Source organism: Diospyros lotus, chromosome 8 (assembly GCF_014633365.1).
Source record: "Diospyros lotus cultivar Yz01 chromosome 8, ASM1463336v1, whole genome shotgun sequence".
Classification (NCBI taxonomy): domain Eukaryota; kingdom Viridiplantae; phylum Streptophyta; class Magnoliopsida; order Ericales; family Ebenaceae; genus Diospyros; species Diospyros lotus.
Genome location: NC_068345.1, coordinates 35,307,273 through 35,323,469, shown reverse-complemented (window position 1 = coordinate 35,323,469; position 16,197 = coordinate 35,307,273). Strand labels below are relative to the sequence as shown.

At 33.8% G+C, this 16,197-nt stretch overlaps 1 protein-coding gene across 2 annotated transcripts; it reads left to right on the top strand.

Annotated features, from left to right (window-relative positions):
• The first annotated feature begins 213 nt into the window (after positions 1-213).
• LOC127807533 (uncharacterized protein C12B10.15c) lies at positions 214-15,649 on the top strand. 2 transcript variants are annotated; one of them, XM_052345455.1, is made up of 4 exons: positions 214-464; positions 578-670; positions 14,384-14,565; positions 15,291-15,649. In XM_052345455.1, exons 1-4 carry the CDS (start codon positions 296-298, stop codon positions 15,354-15,356), a joined length of 510 nt encoding a protein of 169 aa, XP_052201415.1. In that variant the 5' UTR covers positions 214-295; the 3' UTR covers positions 15,357-15,649. The 2 variants fall into 2 exon arrangements, with proteins under 2 accessions (XP_052201415.1, XP_052201416.1); XM_052345456.1 differs by lacking the exon at positions 578-670.
• The last annotated feature ends 548 nt before the right edge of the window (positions 15,650-16,197 follow it).

Here is a 16,197-nt window from a genome sequence, read left to right as displayed (position 1 = left end):
GGCGTGGGCGAGAGGCGAGGCTGAGGGGGGGTTTGTGGCCGATTAGCGGGCCGGGCCAAATCGGCCTGGCCTTAAATGGGCCAGCAAAATGCTGGCCCTAGCCTGTCTCAGGCCGGGCCCCAACGGGCCAGCCTGTTGGGCCGGCCCATTTTGCCATCTCTACCCTAAACCCACTTGAGAAATAAGGCTGACAAATAAGAAGTGAGGGATGAAAGGCGCGGGAATCTGGAGGGGCATCGCAAGAAGGAAAAAGAGCCCAAATATAGAGGAGGGTTTGTGAAGTCCCGCAAAGTGAATGGATGGAGATGGAGGTCCGGCGACCGGCTCGGCCGGCAGCATTCATTTTAGTGGCGCCGATTCTACTCCGCCGATTGATCTGACAGGACAGGTCCATCAACTCCCCTGCTGCGTCAAATACGACGGACCTTGTTCTGTTTCTCACTACTTCAAACCCAAATCCTCCGGTGATCCTCTCTCTCTCTCTCTCTCACACACACACTATATATATATATATAATTTGTGTATATATACAGATGTGTGTGTTCAGTTAGTTAGAAGTGGGGGATTTTGGTCGCAGGGATTGAGGTGGATGGGCTGAAGGTGGAGGAAGCTTACTTCAGGGGAAGGAAGTTGCAAGGCACCACCATCAACCTTCCCCAGCCCTATTCTGGTCACTAACTCTTTTGTCCCTTCTCTTTCTTTTACCACCCCCTTCTATAAGTGCACGTAATTTTTTTTTTTTTTTTTTATATTTGTCTCTGTGTGAAATTTTTTATTTCTGCAATTTTAAATTAGGCAAAGGAGCAAATCTTTTATCTTTCCAACTGAAAGATAATTGTTACCATCACAGTGCCAGATACAGACATTTATAATCCGACATTACGCATGCATATATGTGTGTGTGTCTAGAGCTGTAGAAATATTTCTGTAGAGGCAAAGATCTTTCTTTTCCTCAATAAGACCAAGCCAAGCTTTGATGAAGACAAAGTCAATATCATTCCCTTGAGAAAGCCTACTTTGTTGTCAAAAGGAGAGATGGACCTCGAATCCCAAATAGAGTGTTCAAGTTGGATTTCTCCTATCTTCCTAAATCTGGGAAGGGTCAAGATGGATCTAGTGTCTAGGAAGCGCAATACCATCTCTAATTTCAATGAAGATAAAGGGTCAAGATGTGAATCTTTACCAGAGTGAAAAATCTAAAAAATTAGAAATACAAAATATGATCGTCTAAAAGGATTCCAGAGAACCTAGAAAACCACTTTTGAGTGTTCACAGCCTGGTAGGTGCAATATGTGTTGGTTCTAGCCAAATGATTTGACATATGATTGCAGGCTCATCCAGTTGTACTATAAGTTAGGACCTAAAGGCATAAAGAATGATGAGTCCAAAACAAAAGATTAGTCTAATGAACATGATCAACCATATCCAAAAGGATACAACCTGTTAAAAGTGAGTCTCAAATCATGAATGGAGGTATGGAAAAAATTTGTATGCAAATATTACTTCAAGACAACATTTTGAATTTATATCTAACTTTTTAAGCATGAGAGTGCCCTCTGCTGAGAGATTAGTCAACTAGGCTATGCTCATGTTGTTCTTTGCTTGTAGGCGAAACCAAATGGATTGACTGATCATAGAAGTTCTAGGGTCTGTTACTGAGTTAATTGTAGGAAAAATCCCCTAGAGTTGTATATCGTAACTAGTGCACTTTTGAGTGTTTTCCATGTTTAGGTCACTGGTATGCATCTTTTGATTTATTAGTTTGGTGGACTCATGGGCCCATCAGTACCATTCTTAATAAAATTTTCTTATTAATGAAACAAAATAAAAAAAATTCTCACTTGATGCTCGCAAAGAAAGGAGTCTTGTGCACTAGGGACACCCTAAGGAGGAAAAAAAGGAAGAAAAGATTAGGTTACATACAAAAATGTTAGTACTTCTTGACCCATAAAATCATGGCCAATCATTCTAAAGAATCTAAACATATTTTCCATTCCTTACTTCGATCGTGAATATATGATGGAAGCTTTGAGCTCGTATTGGTCATGGATTGAGAATGGATATTCTTCAATGCCTCAGTGATATGTAGAACGTGAGAAGCAGATGATGAATCATCGACTTCCAAAATAAATCAAAGAATCAAAGAGTTTCTTGGGAATCCTACAAGATAGGAAGAGATTTGATAAATACTTATAACTGTTGGATAGAGTATTAGAAAGGAAAGATTCACTGGATATGCCTCAGTAAATGTTTGTCACAATGCTGAAAATGTATCAACTGTGATACGTAATAGAACAGATAAACTTGAAAAAATATCACGAGGCACCAGTAAATTTCCCTACAAATCATAGTTCTAAAAGGCTCGAGGCACAGCGAGGCGCAAAGGGTCTTGGAGCCTGAGGCGCGAGACGCACCTTTTAGAAAAAAAAACTCAAAATCTTGTAAAATTATAAAAAATTATCAAATTATCAATAATAACACATGCATATCATTAATGATTCATTATCTTCAAATTCTAAACTAACATCATCAAAGTTGATTCATTCATCATGCAAATTCTAAACTAGAAACATCATCAAAGTTCAAACTTAAAGTCTCAAATTCAAACAAGTACCAATCATCATGCAAAGTTCTAAACAAATATATAAATACTACAAGTCCACAATCAATAAAGAAGTTTTAATCAATCATCATCAAGGAGATCATCAACATCAAGGTCAATATCTTCATCATCCCCTTCAATCAATAAAATGTTTTCATTTTGAAAAATGCTATTTTTCTAAGTCTGGAAGATTAGCGTATTATAAGGAGACATATAAGAAAATGTTTTCATTTTGAAAAACTATATCCCAGTATTTTAATAGCTAATATTCATTGTTGTTAAAATGATTTTTAATGAATTTTTCAAGAAATAGTAAGTATATATTTTGGGGTAGTAAAATCGCTAAATCCTGAGTTTGTACTAAAACCAAAATTCTATTTTTTTATTATTATGGATTTTGATTTTTTTATTGAATTCAAATGGGAGGTACTTTCTTATTTACATTTATGTATTAAAGTAAATGGAAGGTAAAATATAAATAAAAAAAATGTGGACATTTATTTAAACTAAAGAAATGTAAATATGTTGTAATGTATACATGTTGGAACTGAGAAAATGGGAGGAATTGGGTTGTCTAGGTTTTAATTAAAACCTAGGTTTCATTCCTAGGTTTCATGAGGCGCGCCTCTCGCCTTGGCGCCTCACCGTGCAAGGCGTGCGCTTCACTGAAATCGCCTCGCCTTGGCCCCGGCGAGGCACTGAACTGGCGCCTTGCGCCTAGGTGCGCCTTTAACAACTATGCTACAAAGTGTAAAAATTGCTGTTGTAATTGACTAATTGGTTTCAAAGCATAAAACAATTTTAGCTATTCATTTTTAATTTTTATTTTTGGAGTTTTTCCAGATATTCTCTGTTCTTTATCTACAGATTGGAGGTGTCAAACGTTGTCCTGCTTGGCACAGCCCGTTTCACTGGGTCAGCCCACATTGTGAGGGCCATGCCATTCCATGCCAGCCTGGCCTGTTTTGGCTGTTGTATTGAATAATTTTTGATTATTTCACTAAAAATCATGTATAAAATTGCATAATTTAATTTCTTGTATTGATTAATACCTCAAATTAGTTTTAATGTCTCAAAATAGTAGCAAATAAAAAGTTATAAAATTCATTCAAACTTATAATTTACAAAATATAATGTACAAAGTTACAAATACACTAAAATAATGTATATGCTAAACTATACCTCACTATATTATTTATAGTTATAAATTTAAACATGTTTTTATTTAATGGACCAGTTGGCCAGGCCTTGCCTGTTTTGCCTGTGGGCTGTCCAGGCATGGCCAGTTGGTGGGCTGTGCTGTGCTGGGACACCTCTACTACGGACTATAATACCTTTCATCAGAAAATAATCAGGAAATTCTGAAATTACCTTATAATTCTTCTCAAATCATCAACTAAGGTCATCTAGTAAGTTGCATCAATCATAAAAGATATATAGTCCTTTGCAAACGTTTCAAGTTCTGAACTACCCATGTTGCAAGATATTGAACCAAGAAAAGAAAAAACACAATTAGCAGGCTAACCTAATTTACATGCATCTGCAAATTATAGGTGTTATCAAAATAGATATTTAGCGCGACTAGCATTCAGTGTATAAGAGCATCTCCAATGTTGGACACCAAATTGAGCGCCAATTTGGTGTCCAATAGTGATTTACACCAAAAATTTAAACGCCATTTTGGTGTTGTCTCCAATGTGTAACACCAAATTGGTGTAAAAGAGAATCTTTAAAGAATATTCTATAAATAAATATTTAATAAATATTAATAGTATAATATAATTAAAAATAATTAGTCATATTTTATAAAAAAAATTAAAAATTATAGTCATAATTTTTTTAAATTTTTTTCAAAATATGTTATTCTAATTATTTTTTTACTAAATTTTTAATTAATTATTTTTGCCTAACTTTTATCAAACTAATTGTTTATCCACCTAATTATTTATCCATCTCATTTTTCAACTAATATTTTAAATCAAAGAAACTATTTTTCCCATAAATGTTTTTTTCACTTAATATTTCAATTAATTTTCTTATCTTCTTTTATCCACATATTTTTTTCCTATTTATTTCACAACTAACTTTACCACATAACACTAACTTTTATCTAATGTATGATAACCTACCTTTCATTAAGTTTTTTTTTTTTTTTTTCTATTATAAAAGGCAACACACTACCATCTATTTCATCATCAACCTTCCACAAAAGTGAAAGAGAATTCATTTGGTATTTATCTTCCAAATGAGTTTCAAAGTCGATCCATCTCATGTGTCCTCTTCATCTTCATCCTCAAATCCTGAAGATGAATTTGATCTAACTGTAGCAATTTACGCACAAACCCAAGCGTTTAATGCACAACAAGGAGTATTAATGAATGCGTATGCTAACAACATTCTCATCATGGCTTATCTCAATCAAGAAGACAACAACTAAGGAAGTCATGGAGGCTCGATTCCTAGTCATAGAGTGATCTATCATGGGTGAGCAGATGCTGAACGTAATCTCTGGACTGACTATTTTTCGGAGAACCCACGATATAATGAATCAATGTTTCGTAGACGATTTCGAATGGGTCGAAGTTTATTCCTGCGTATTGTCAACACTATCGAAAGTCATGATAACTACTTTGTACAACGGCGTGATGGCTTCGTCAAACTTGGATTGTCTAGTTTGCAAAAAATAACAACTGTGTTCCAAATGCTAGCATACGATGCACCGGCTGATTCTACTAACGAGTACATTAAAATCGCAAAGTTTACAACAATTGAAAGCATGAAAAGATTTTGTCGAGCTATTATCGAGGTATTTGGAGAGCATTACCTAAGATCACCTAACGCTAATGATGTTGCTAGGTTGCTCCAAATAGGTGAGAAACGTGGGTTTCTAGGAATGCTAGGGAGTCTAGACTGTATGCATTAGAGTTGAAAAAATTGTCCAATGGCTTGGGCATGACAATACAGTGGACGTAGTGGATCTCCAACTATTATTCTTGAGGCTGTTGCTGATTATGATCTTTGGATATGGCATGCATATTTTGGTTTGCCCGGTTCCAACAATGACATTAATGTGTTGGAGGCATCTCATTTATTTGCAAACATCGCTCAAGGTATAGCTCCTCCAGCTTATTATGTCATTCAAGGAAAAGAGTACAACATGGGTTTTTACTTAGCCGATGGTATATACCCTAAATGGTCTACTCTTGTACAAACTATTCATGATTCCCAGGGTCCAAAAAAAAAATTATTTGCTATGAAACAAGAAGCATGCAGAAAGGACGTAGAACGCGCATTTGGAGTTCTTCAGTCACAGTTTGCAATAATCAAGGGACCAACACGTTTTTGGAATAAACATGTATTGTATGATATAATGTTTGCATGCATCATAATGCATAATATGATCATTGAGGATGAACTTGATGTGCATGCAGACATCTCAAATTAGAGGGAAACACCGACCCCTAAAGTTGATATAGTGGTAGATGAAACGACTCGATTGCAACAATTTCTTGCTCGGCATAAGGAAATCAAAGATAAGAAAGCTCACCTCGCACTCTGTAATATATTAATTGAACATTTGTGGGAGTTACATGGTAATAATAATAGTGAATAATTATTATTCACCCATTATTTATGATGTAATGTTGGGGATATCTTATCCACTTTTCTTTATGTAATTTACTTCTCATTAATAAAGTATGCTTATTTTAAATAATTTCATTTTTTTTATGTAATTTACTTCTCATTAATAAAGTATGTTTATTTTAAATAAAGCAAGATCTCATCTCAACCATTTGATGAAAAGTGATTTAATTTAAATCGTTAATAGTATCCTTATCTCTTTCACACTTTATCCAAGACATGACACAAAAATAAAGTAAGATCTTATCTTAACCATTGGATGAAAAGTGAATTAATCTAAACTGTTAATGGTATCTTTATCTCTTCCACACTCTGTCCAAGACATGACACAGACAGAGTGTGGAAGAGATAAAGATATCATTAACAGTTTAGATTAATTCACTTTTTATCCAATGGTTGAGATGAGATCTTGTTTTATTTTTGTGTCATGTCTTGGATAGAGTGTGGAAGAGATAAGGATACTATTAACGGTTTAAATTAAATCACTTTTCATCAAATGGTTGAGATGAGATCTTGCTTTATTTAAAATAAACATACTTTATTAATGAGAAGTAAATTACATAAAGAAAAAAAAATTATTTAAAATAAGCATACTTTATTAATGAGAAGTAAATTACATAAAGAAAAGTGGATAAGATATCCTGGCTGCACTCTCACCCTGCAATTAAAACACAATAAAAACACATTAAAACTTTTATATATTTTTTTTTTATTTTGGTGAGAGGTTTATACTCGTCAGTGTACGAGTGCACGAGTGCAGTTATAGTACAAATTTAAATTTATATTTTCTAGATGAGTCCAGGTCGTCCACTGAGAGATTTATTTATGGCAAAAGAAAAAGAATGTCACACACACGCACACGCATTTAGACAAATTGGCAACAAGGTTTTTTTATGGTTTTTTAGACAACATATACTATGAAATAAAATAAGGCAGAAATTGAAATAAATACTGAACGTGAGAATATAAAATTGGATAGTACTTGGGTTAAGACAATTTCAGCACCAACCCGTTGATTCCCAATTTTTAGCAGAAAAGATTAGCAACATTAATTTAATTTCAGATATGAGGGTTTGTTATTAAATGCAATTAGAGATGATGATAGTTCTAGTTTAAACAATCCCCATACATGATATGCAGGATTCTAGTTTAAGCAATTACCATAAATTTAATTGCAATTAATACACAAAATAACTAAATTAATCATCCGGGTTTAGGTATGATAGCGTTTCCAGTTCTAGTAACTCCCATACATGGCATGAAAGCTCTAAGTTAGGCTTACGCTCCAATCCAAACCTAGTGATTTCTCAATAATTAATACACACTCATACTGAAATTTAAATTAATGTTACTTATTTTAAGCGCAGCTTTCTTTGGGAATTATTGGCGTTGGACACTGTCCTTGCCTTAACCCAAGATTAGATTTAGCTACTCATCTTTATTTGAAAGTTAATTGACAGGAATTTAAATGGCGTAATTTAAATAACAAAATTTAAATAACAGAAATTTAAAGGCATAAACTAATCGGCTATTTAGGCGGTGGATAATTAAAAGACAAGAATTAAAATTGCAGAAATTTAAAGGCATAAATTAATCGGCCATTTAGGCAGTGAATAATAAAGTAACAATAAATGATATAAGAATTTAAAAGAAAAAAGAAATGAAGTAAGATCACAAGAGAAAATAATTGAGAAAATAAGAAAGAACAAAGGCAATTCTCAAAGAGAGAATTCTAAGAAAATAACTAAGTTTTGATTTAAGAATAATAATCACCCTTACAAATGCAATCAAGTAAGCTATTTATAGCCCACAAGATGCAATACAAATAACACAATTTTAATTATTCAACTAAACATAATTATATCTAATGGGCACTCACACACTTAAAGTTAAATGGATTTTAGCTATAATACACACCTAATATTAAATAGATTTTAGCTAAAATACACACCTAATAAAACACTCTTAAAGTTAAATGGATTTTAGCTATAATGCACACCTAATAGTTAAATAGATTTTAGCTAAAAAACACACCTAATAAAGCACTCACAAAACAAATATTTAAAAATAAATTTTTACAATTAGGTATTTTATCTTCATTAGGATTAAAAATAATGCTTGGGCCTTCTTCAAATGATATCTTTAATTCTTTATGGGCTTTAATTCTTCAATCCAATTTGAGTCTCCAAGCCCACCTTCTTCATGCCTACAAGAAAACAATTAAGTGTTATTAAATTATATATTATGTATATATTTATATGATATATTATATGGTATATTATATACTTATATATTATATAAATGCTCCATGCATGCACTCCATTGAGTATATATATTATGTTATAATATATATATTATATTTACATGTTTATTATAATATAATATATTATATATATATATATTATACATAACTATTCAATTAAACTAATTTAAAATCAAAACAGAGGTTATAATTATAACAAAATTAACCACTAATCATATCCCCAACATTATATCATAGATAATTGGTGAATAATAATTATTCACTATTATTATTACCATGTAACTCCCACAAATGTTCAATTAATGTATTACGGAATGCGAGGTGAGCTTCCTTATCTTTGATTTGCTTATGCCGAGCAAGAAATTGTTGAAATCGAGTCGTTTCATCTACCACTATATCAACTTCAGGGGTCGGTGTTTCCCTCCAATTTGAGATGTCTGCATGCACATCACGTTCATCCTCAATGATCATATTATGCATTATGATGCATGCGGACATTATATCATGCAATACATGTTTATTCCAAAAACATGCTGGTCCCTTGATTATTGCAAACCGTGACTGAAGAACTCCAAATACGCGTTCTACGTCCTTTTTGCATGCTTCTTGTTTCATAGCGAATAATTTTTTTTGGGGACCTCGGGGATCATGAATAGTTTGTACAAGAGTAGACCATTTAGGGTATATACCATCGGCTAAGTAATAACCCATGTTGTACTCTTTTCCTTGAATGACATAATAAGTCGGAGGAGCTATACTTTGAGCGATGTTTGCAAATAAATGAGATGCCTCTAACACATTAATGTCATTGTTGGAACCGGGCAAACCAAAATATGCATGCCATATCCAAAGATCATAATCAGCAACAGCCTCAAGAATAATAGTTGGAGATCCACTACGTCCACTGTACTGTCCTGCCCAAGCCGTTGGATAATTTTTTCAACTCCAATGCATACAGTCTAGACTCCCTAGCATTTCTGGAAACCCACGTTTCTCACCTATTTAGAGCAACCTAGCAACGTCATTAGCGTTAGGTGATCTTAGGTAATGCTCTCCAAATACCTCGACAAAATCTCTTCATGCTTTCAATTGTTGTAGACTCTGCGATTTTAATGTACTCGTCAGTAGAATTAGCCGGTGCACCGTATGCTAGCATTTGGAACACAGTTGTTATTTTTTACAAACTAGACAATCCAAGTTTGCCAAAGCCATCACGCCAAAGTAGTTATCATGACTTTCGACAACGTTGACAATACGCAGGAATAAACTTCGAACCATTTAAAATCGTCTACGGAACATTGATTCATTATACTGTGGGTTCTCTGAAAAATAGTCAGCCCAGAGATTACATTCAGCATTTGCTCGCCCATGATAGATCACTCTATGACTAGGAATCGAGCCTCCATGACTTGCTTGGTTGTTGTCTTCTTGATTGAGATAAGCCATGATGAGATTGTTGTTAGCATACACATTCATTAATGCTCCTTGTTGTGCATTAAACGCTTGGGTTTGTGCGTAAATTGCTACAGTTAGATCAAGTTCATCTTCAGGATTTGAGGATGAAGATGAAGAGGACACATGAGATGGACCGGCTTTGAAACTCATTTGGAAGATAAATGCCAAATGAATTCTCTCTCACTTTTGTGGAAGGTTGATGATGAAATAGATGGTAGTGTGTTGCCTTTTATAATAGAAAAAAAAAACTTAATGAAAGGTAGGTCATCGTACATTAGATAAAAGTTAGTGTTATGTAATAAAGTTAGTTGTGAAATGAATAGGAAAAAAATATGTGGATAAAAGAAGATAAGAAAATTAATTGAAATATTAAGTGAAAAAAATATTTATGGGAAAAATAGTTTCTTTGATTTAAAATATTAGTTGAAAAATGAGATGGATAAATAATTAGGTGGATAAACAATTAGTTTGATAAAAGTTAGGTGAAAATAATTAATTAAAAATTTAGTAAAAAAAATAATTAGAATAACATATTTTGAAAAAAAAATTATGACTATAATTTTTTATAAAATATGACTAATTATTTTTAATTATATTATACTATTAATATTTATTTATAGAATATTCTTTAAAGATTCTCTTTTACAGCAATTTGGTGTTACACATTGGAGACAACACTAAACAACAACAACAACAACATATCCAGCCTTTATCCCACTATGTGGGGTTGGCTATATGAATTCTAGACTTCTATGTATTTTTATCTTTTGTTATATCTTCATTGAGATCCATACATTTCATATTAAACTTTAATGTTTCCCTCAAAGTCTTCTTAGGTCTGCCTCTACCTCTTTTTTTGATTAATTGTTCCATTTCATCAACTCTTTTCATAGGAGCGTCTCTTGGTCTCCTTTTCACATGACCAAACCATCTTAGTCTAGTCTCTCTCATCTTCTCCTCTATTGGCACTACTCCTATCTTATTACGAATAATTTCATTTCTAATTTTATCTTTTCTTGTATGGCCGTACATCCATCTTAACATCCTCATCTCCGCTACACTCGTCTTTTGCTCATATTGGTATTTGACTGCCCAACATTCTGAGCCGTACAACAAAACTGGTCTTATAACTGTCCTATAGAATTTTCCTTTCAATTTTAATGGGATTTTATCATCACATAACACTCCCGATGCATTTCTCCATTTTAGCCAACCTGCCTTAATTCTATGTGTGACATCCTCGTGAATTTCTCCATCTTTTTGAATTACTGATCCCAAATATCGAAAATGGTTTTTTCTTTGTAAGATTTGGTCTTCCAATTTTATTATAACATCCTCCACTCTTGCATTCTTACTAAATTTACATTCCATATATTCTGTTTTCTTTCTGCTTAATTTAAATCCCTTAGATTCTAAATTGTTTCTCCATAACTCAAGCTTAGTGTTCACTCATTCTTTTGTTTCATCCACCAACACTATGTCGTCTGCAAATAGCATACATCATGGCACTTCTGTCTGGATATCTTTAGTGAGTTCATCCATTACTAAAGCAAATAAGTATGAACTTAGTGCAGAACCTTGATGCAATCCTATTGTAATTTTAAATGGTTCAGTATCTCCTTCGCATGTTCTGACCCTTGTCTCTGCACCATGATACATGTCCTTGAGGGCTTGTATATAGGCTATTCGGACTCCTTTCTTCTCTAAAACCCTCCATAATACTTCTCTAGGGACCCTATCATAGGCCCTTTCTAGATCTATAAATACCATATGTAGGTCCTTCTGATGATCCCGATACCTTTCCATTAGGCGTCTTAGTAGGTATATAACTTCCATTGTTGATCTATCCGGCATGAAACCAAACTAATTTTCTGAGACCTCTGTTTCTTTTTTGAGCCTCTGCTCTATTACTCTCTCCCAGAGTTTCATGGTATGGCTCATTAACTTAATTCCTCTATAATTTTCATAGTTTTGAACATCTCCTTTGTTTTTGTATATAGGGACCAAAGTACTATTCCTTCACTCATCTGGCATCTTTTTTGATTTAAGAATCGCGTTAAATAATTTCGTTAGCCAGAAGATACCCTCTTCTCCCATGCATTTTCATGCTTCTATTGGTATATTATCCGGTCCCATCGCCTTATGATTTTTCATCTTTTTTAATGCTTGCCTTATTTCATTTGGACTTATGCGTCGATAAAATGTATAGTTCACGTTCCCTTCGGAGTTACTAAGATGTCCCAACCTAACTCTTGTATCGCCATCATCATTGAATAATTTTGTGAAATACTCCTTCTATCTCTCCTTAATCACTCCCTCATTCACTAATACATCTTGATTTTCATCTTTTATGCACTTCACTTGATTTAAATCCCTTGTTTTTCTTTCTTTTGCTTTAGTTAATTTATATATATCCATTTTTCCATCTTTTGTATCAAGTCGTTTATATAGATTCTCGTATGCTTTTGACCTTGCTTCACTAACAGCTTTTTTTTGCTGCCTTTTTTGATTCTTTATAATTTTTTTGATTTTCTTCATTGTTGCACTGATATACAGCCTTATAGCAATTTTTCTTATTTTTAATTTTCAATTGCACTTCTTCATTCCACCACAAAGACTCCTTAAGGTTAGGGGCTCTACCATTTGTCTCTCCAAGCACTACCTTTGCTGTGTTTCTTAGGGAGACAACACTAAAATGGTGTTAAAATTTTTGGTGTAAATCATTGTTGGACACCAAATTGGCAGTCAATTTGGTGTCTAACATTGGAGATGCTCTAAGGCAAAGAAGCAATGATGTGAAGCTACAGTTCAAAGATATCTGTGAATTGGCACTGGCATCTGGGAAATTGCGATGTTCGAGATAATACCCTACTTTATTTGAAAATGTTTCCACTTGCTTGTGATCGTGACAAACATCTAAAAGTGCACTGTAGCAGTGGTTAAAAACATCAGGGGTTATGCAAGAGACTTAATGTTCTAATCCATAGTTACCTGGTTTGTGGAACGTTTGGTACGTGAAACGCGGTACGGGGATGTGGTACACCACTTTTTCCGGGACACGGTACGTGGAGGGTAGGTTTCATCGGTTCGCCACTTGGGGTCATGGTACGCTTTGGTGCGCCAAAGTGGAACGCCGATGAATATATAAATTTTTTAAAAAATATTTTAGATTTTTTGACCATATAAATTAGGAAATAGGAACTAATACAAATGATTAAAATTCTTAAAATAGAGAAATGATGAAACTTACATGGGAATTGGGATTATAAGTTAGGACTTAGGAGTTTAGGATTGAAAACAATGAAGACATCAAACAAGATCAATAAGATTCATGAAGACATTAAACAATATTTTATATTTGATATTATTTTATAGAATAAATTTTATTCTTTTTTATTTAATTTATAAACTTTATATTTGATGTTATTTTAATGTGCAATTCCCATGTGTATTTCTAGAAAGTACAATGGGAATTATGGGATGTGGAGTCCCAATAAAAACTTTAGCCAAAAAGTCAAAAAGTGAAGCACAACTCACGAGAGGTGGTTGTGCCTCTCTGTACAGTAGACCCACCAGCTACTGCAACTTGAAGCCTCACAGTGGAAGAAGGAAACCTCATCTTCATCTTCTGCAACTTGAAGTACTCCATCGTTGAAGAAGCTTCAACGATTTGTTGTCCATCGTCATCAATATTCTGTAGTCACCTTTATTTGGAGATGAGAAGCTCGAACGGTGGAGAACTTGTTTCAACCTCTCTTCAGAACTTATATAGTTTGATCCTCGTCGCTGCTTCCCCTTTTTGACAAAAACCATGAGCTGTTGTAGAGAGAAAGGAAGGGCTGTTGCAGAGAGAAAGGAAGAAGACAATATCGGTGCGGAGAGAGGAAGAAGATGGCAGCAGGGACCCGGGTCTTCATTACCGGAGAACTGGGACGGGTCCCCAAGCGTTCCAAGATGCAAATGCACCGCGTTCCAGTGTGCGCATACTGGAACGCGGTGCTCGGGGGGGTGGGGCGTATTAGGTAACTATGGCCTAATCCTTAAGAAACCAAGGAAAATTATTTTTGAAACATGTCCTTAGTAATTACCCATGACCAATGTACTTAAATACATATATGCTGAGCAGAAAGAATTTGATTGCATTTAATTTGATTATTATCCAGGCTGCTACCTTTTGAAACGTTTTACTGGAGTACTGTGCATGTACTAATTTGCACTATATGCATTTGAATGTGAAAACATGCATAAGCTTTCATCCTTAATTGTTTTGGACAATCTGATTATTTTTTTGTGAGGATGTAAAATCTGTTTGTAAGGATTGACTCGAAAGTCTTATGAAGGAAGCCTATACATCTTTTATCTCTGTTTTTTCCCCTTTCCTTTTCTCTGTTTTCTTTATACTTGTGATCATTGGTGTCCAGGCTTTGTCATTGGCAAGAAGAAGAGTCTTGGCAAAAGGAAAGTTTCTGATCAGCTTGAAGAAAACTCAAACTGGGAAATGAATGCAAAGTTTCAAAGTATAACATATTGGAATCATGACAGTCTTCCCTCACAAGATGATGCTTTCTTGCGTTCTTTTCACTTTCTGACTATTGCTAAAGCTGTAAGTTTTTGCTTGAGATGTGCTTTTGGAAAGAAAATGAATTATACACTTATTCTTAGGTCTATCTTAATAATTTACTTGATTAAAAGGCATACAAAGTCAAATTTTTTGGGTATGGAAATATTGCAACAATGTTATTGTTGCTTTCTAGAGAGCCTCATATGTAAATGGGCTTTAAATTACAAGGAACCAACCAAATGAAAACTTGGCCTATTCACAAACCTAAATAATACTTCTGTCGAACCAAAAAAAGGCTCATGAATTGTGTGCAAATATTATTCTACTTTGACTTGAAATTAAATCTTCATCTAAGAGTGAAATGTAGGCCATATAGTATACTTCTTGGAAGGTTTTTGGAGGGTTGTTTGAAGAGATTGTGAACCAAGGTGGATGATCTACCCATTGGCTATTACCGAGAAAAAGATACACCTGTTGGCTATATGTGATATTGGTATTTGGTATAAACTTGACAATTTTTCTTATTGGGTCGAAGTTTTAGGTCCACAATTTCTGGTTTGCCACATATTGACTGACAAGTAAAGATTGACTGTACCTGTAAAGGATATGGACCTCAGAGAACCCCTAGTTCATACCTCAACCCAATAACCAATATGCTAATATTGTGTTGTTGGTTGGCATACACTAGCTTGAGGATCACATTAAGAGATATCGCCAATATGCCATAGAAGGCATCCTTACTTTGCTTTCTTGTTTCCTGTTTGCAGCTGCACCAGCCTGTGGCACCTGAAGATTTGGAATCTGCTTCTATTGCAGAACAGACAAATAAATAGGCTGAACTAGAATTACAGGGAGCTGCTTCTCAATGCATTTCTATTGCCCTGGCACATAATCAGCTGACTGGTCGGGTTTATCTTCCCTACCCTAGGTGCACACAAGAAAAGACTTTCTCCAATCTAAGGTAACACCATGAGGTTGGCGTATGATCTTGGATCATAATTTTCTTATGTGTAGATCTCTGAGATGACAGGCTTCTAAGATGTCTCTTGAGTGTAATCTTGTACAAGATTTAGTGGAGCATATGGTTGCTTTGCATTAAAATCTTATTTCACTTTTGTCTATTAAAGGAGGGAACCGACTAATATTAATCTTGCTTGCAGGCCGGTCCTAAAATTTTGGGGGCCTAAGCAAGCCTATAAACCAAAATTTTATTGGAACATTAGATTTTAAAGACTTTAGATCGAATATGATATTAACGGTTTATATAATTAATTTTCAAGTTTAAAAAATTTAATTAAAAATTTTCAAAGTCTAATGACTAAAGTATTAATTTTTTTTACAAAATTTTGATACAAAAATGATATTTATTGTTTAAAAAATATTAAAATATAGAAAAATTCATTAAAACATTAATTTTTCTTTCAAAATTTGTGAAATTGGTATTTATTATTTAGCAAATATTAAAATGTAAAAAAAATTCACTAATCCATTAATTTTTTTTACAAAATTTGTGGGATTGGTTTTTATTGTTTAAAAAATATTAAAATGTAAAAAAATCAAATTGGTGAAGTGACTTGAACTAATGACCTAAAAAATTTATAATTCACCACTCTTATCAATTAAATTCAAATAAAATTGATGTAAATTATGTAATTTAATATGTATTTATTATAT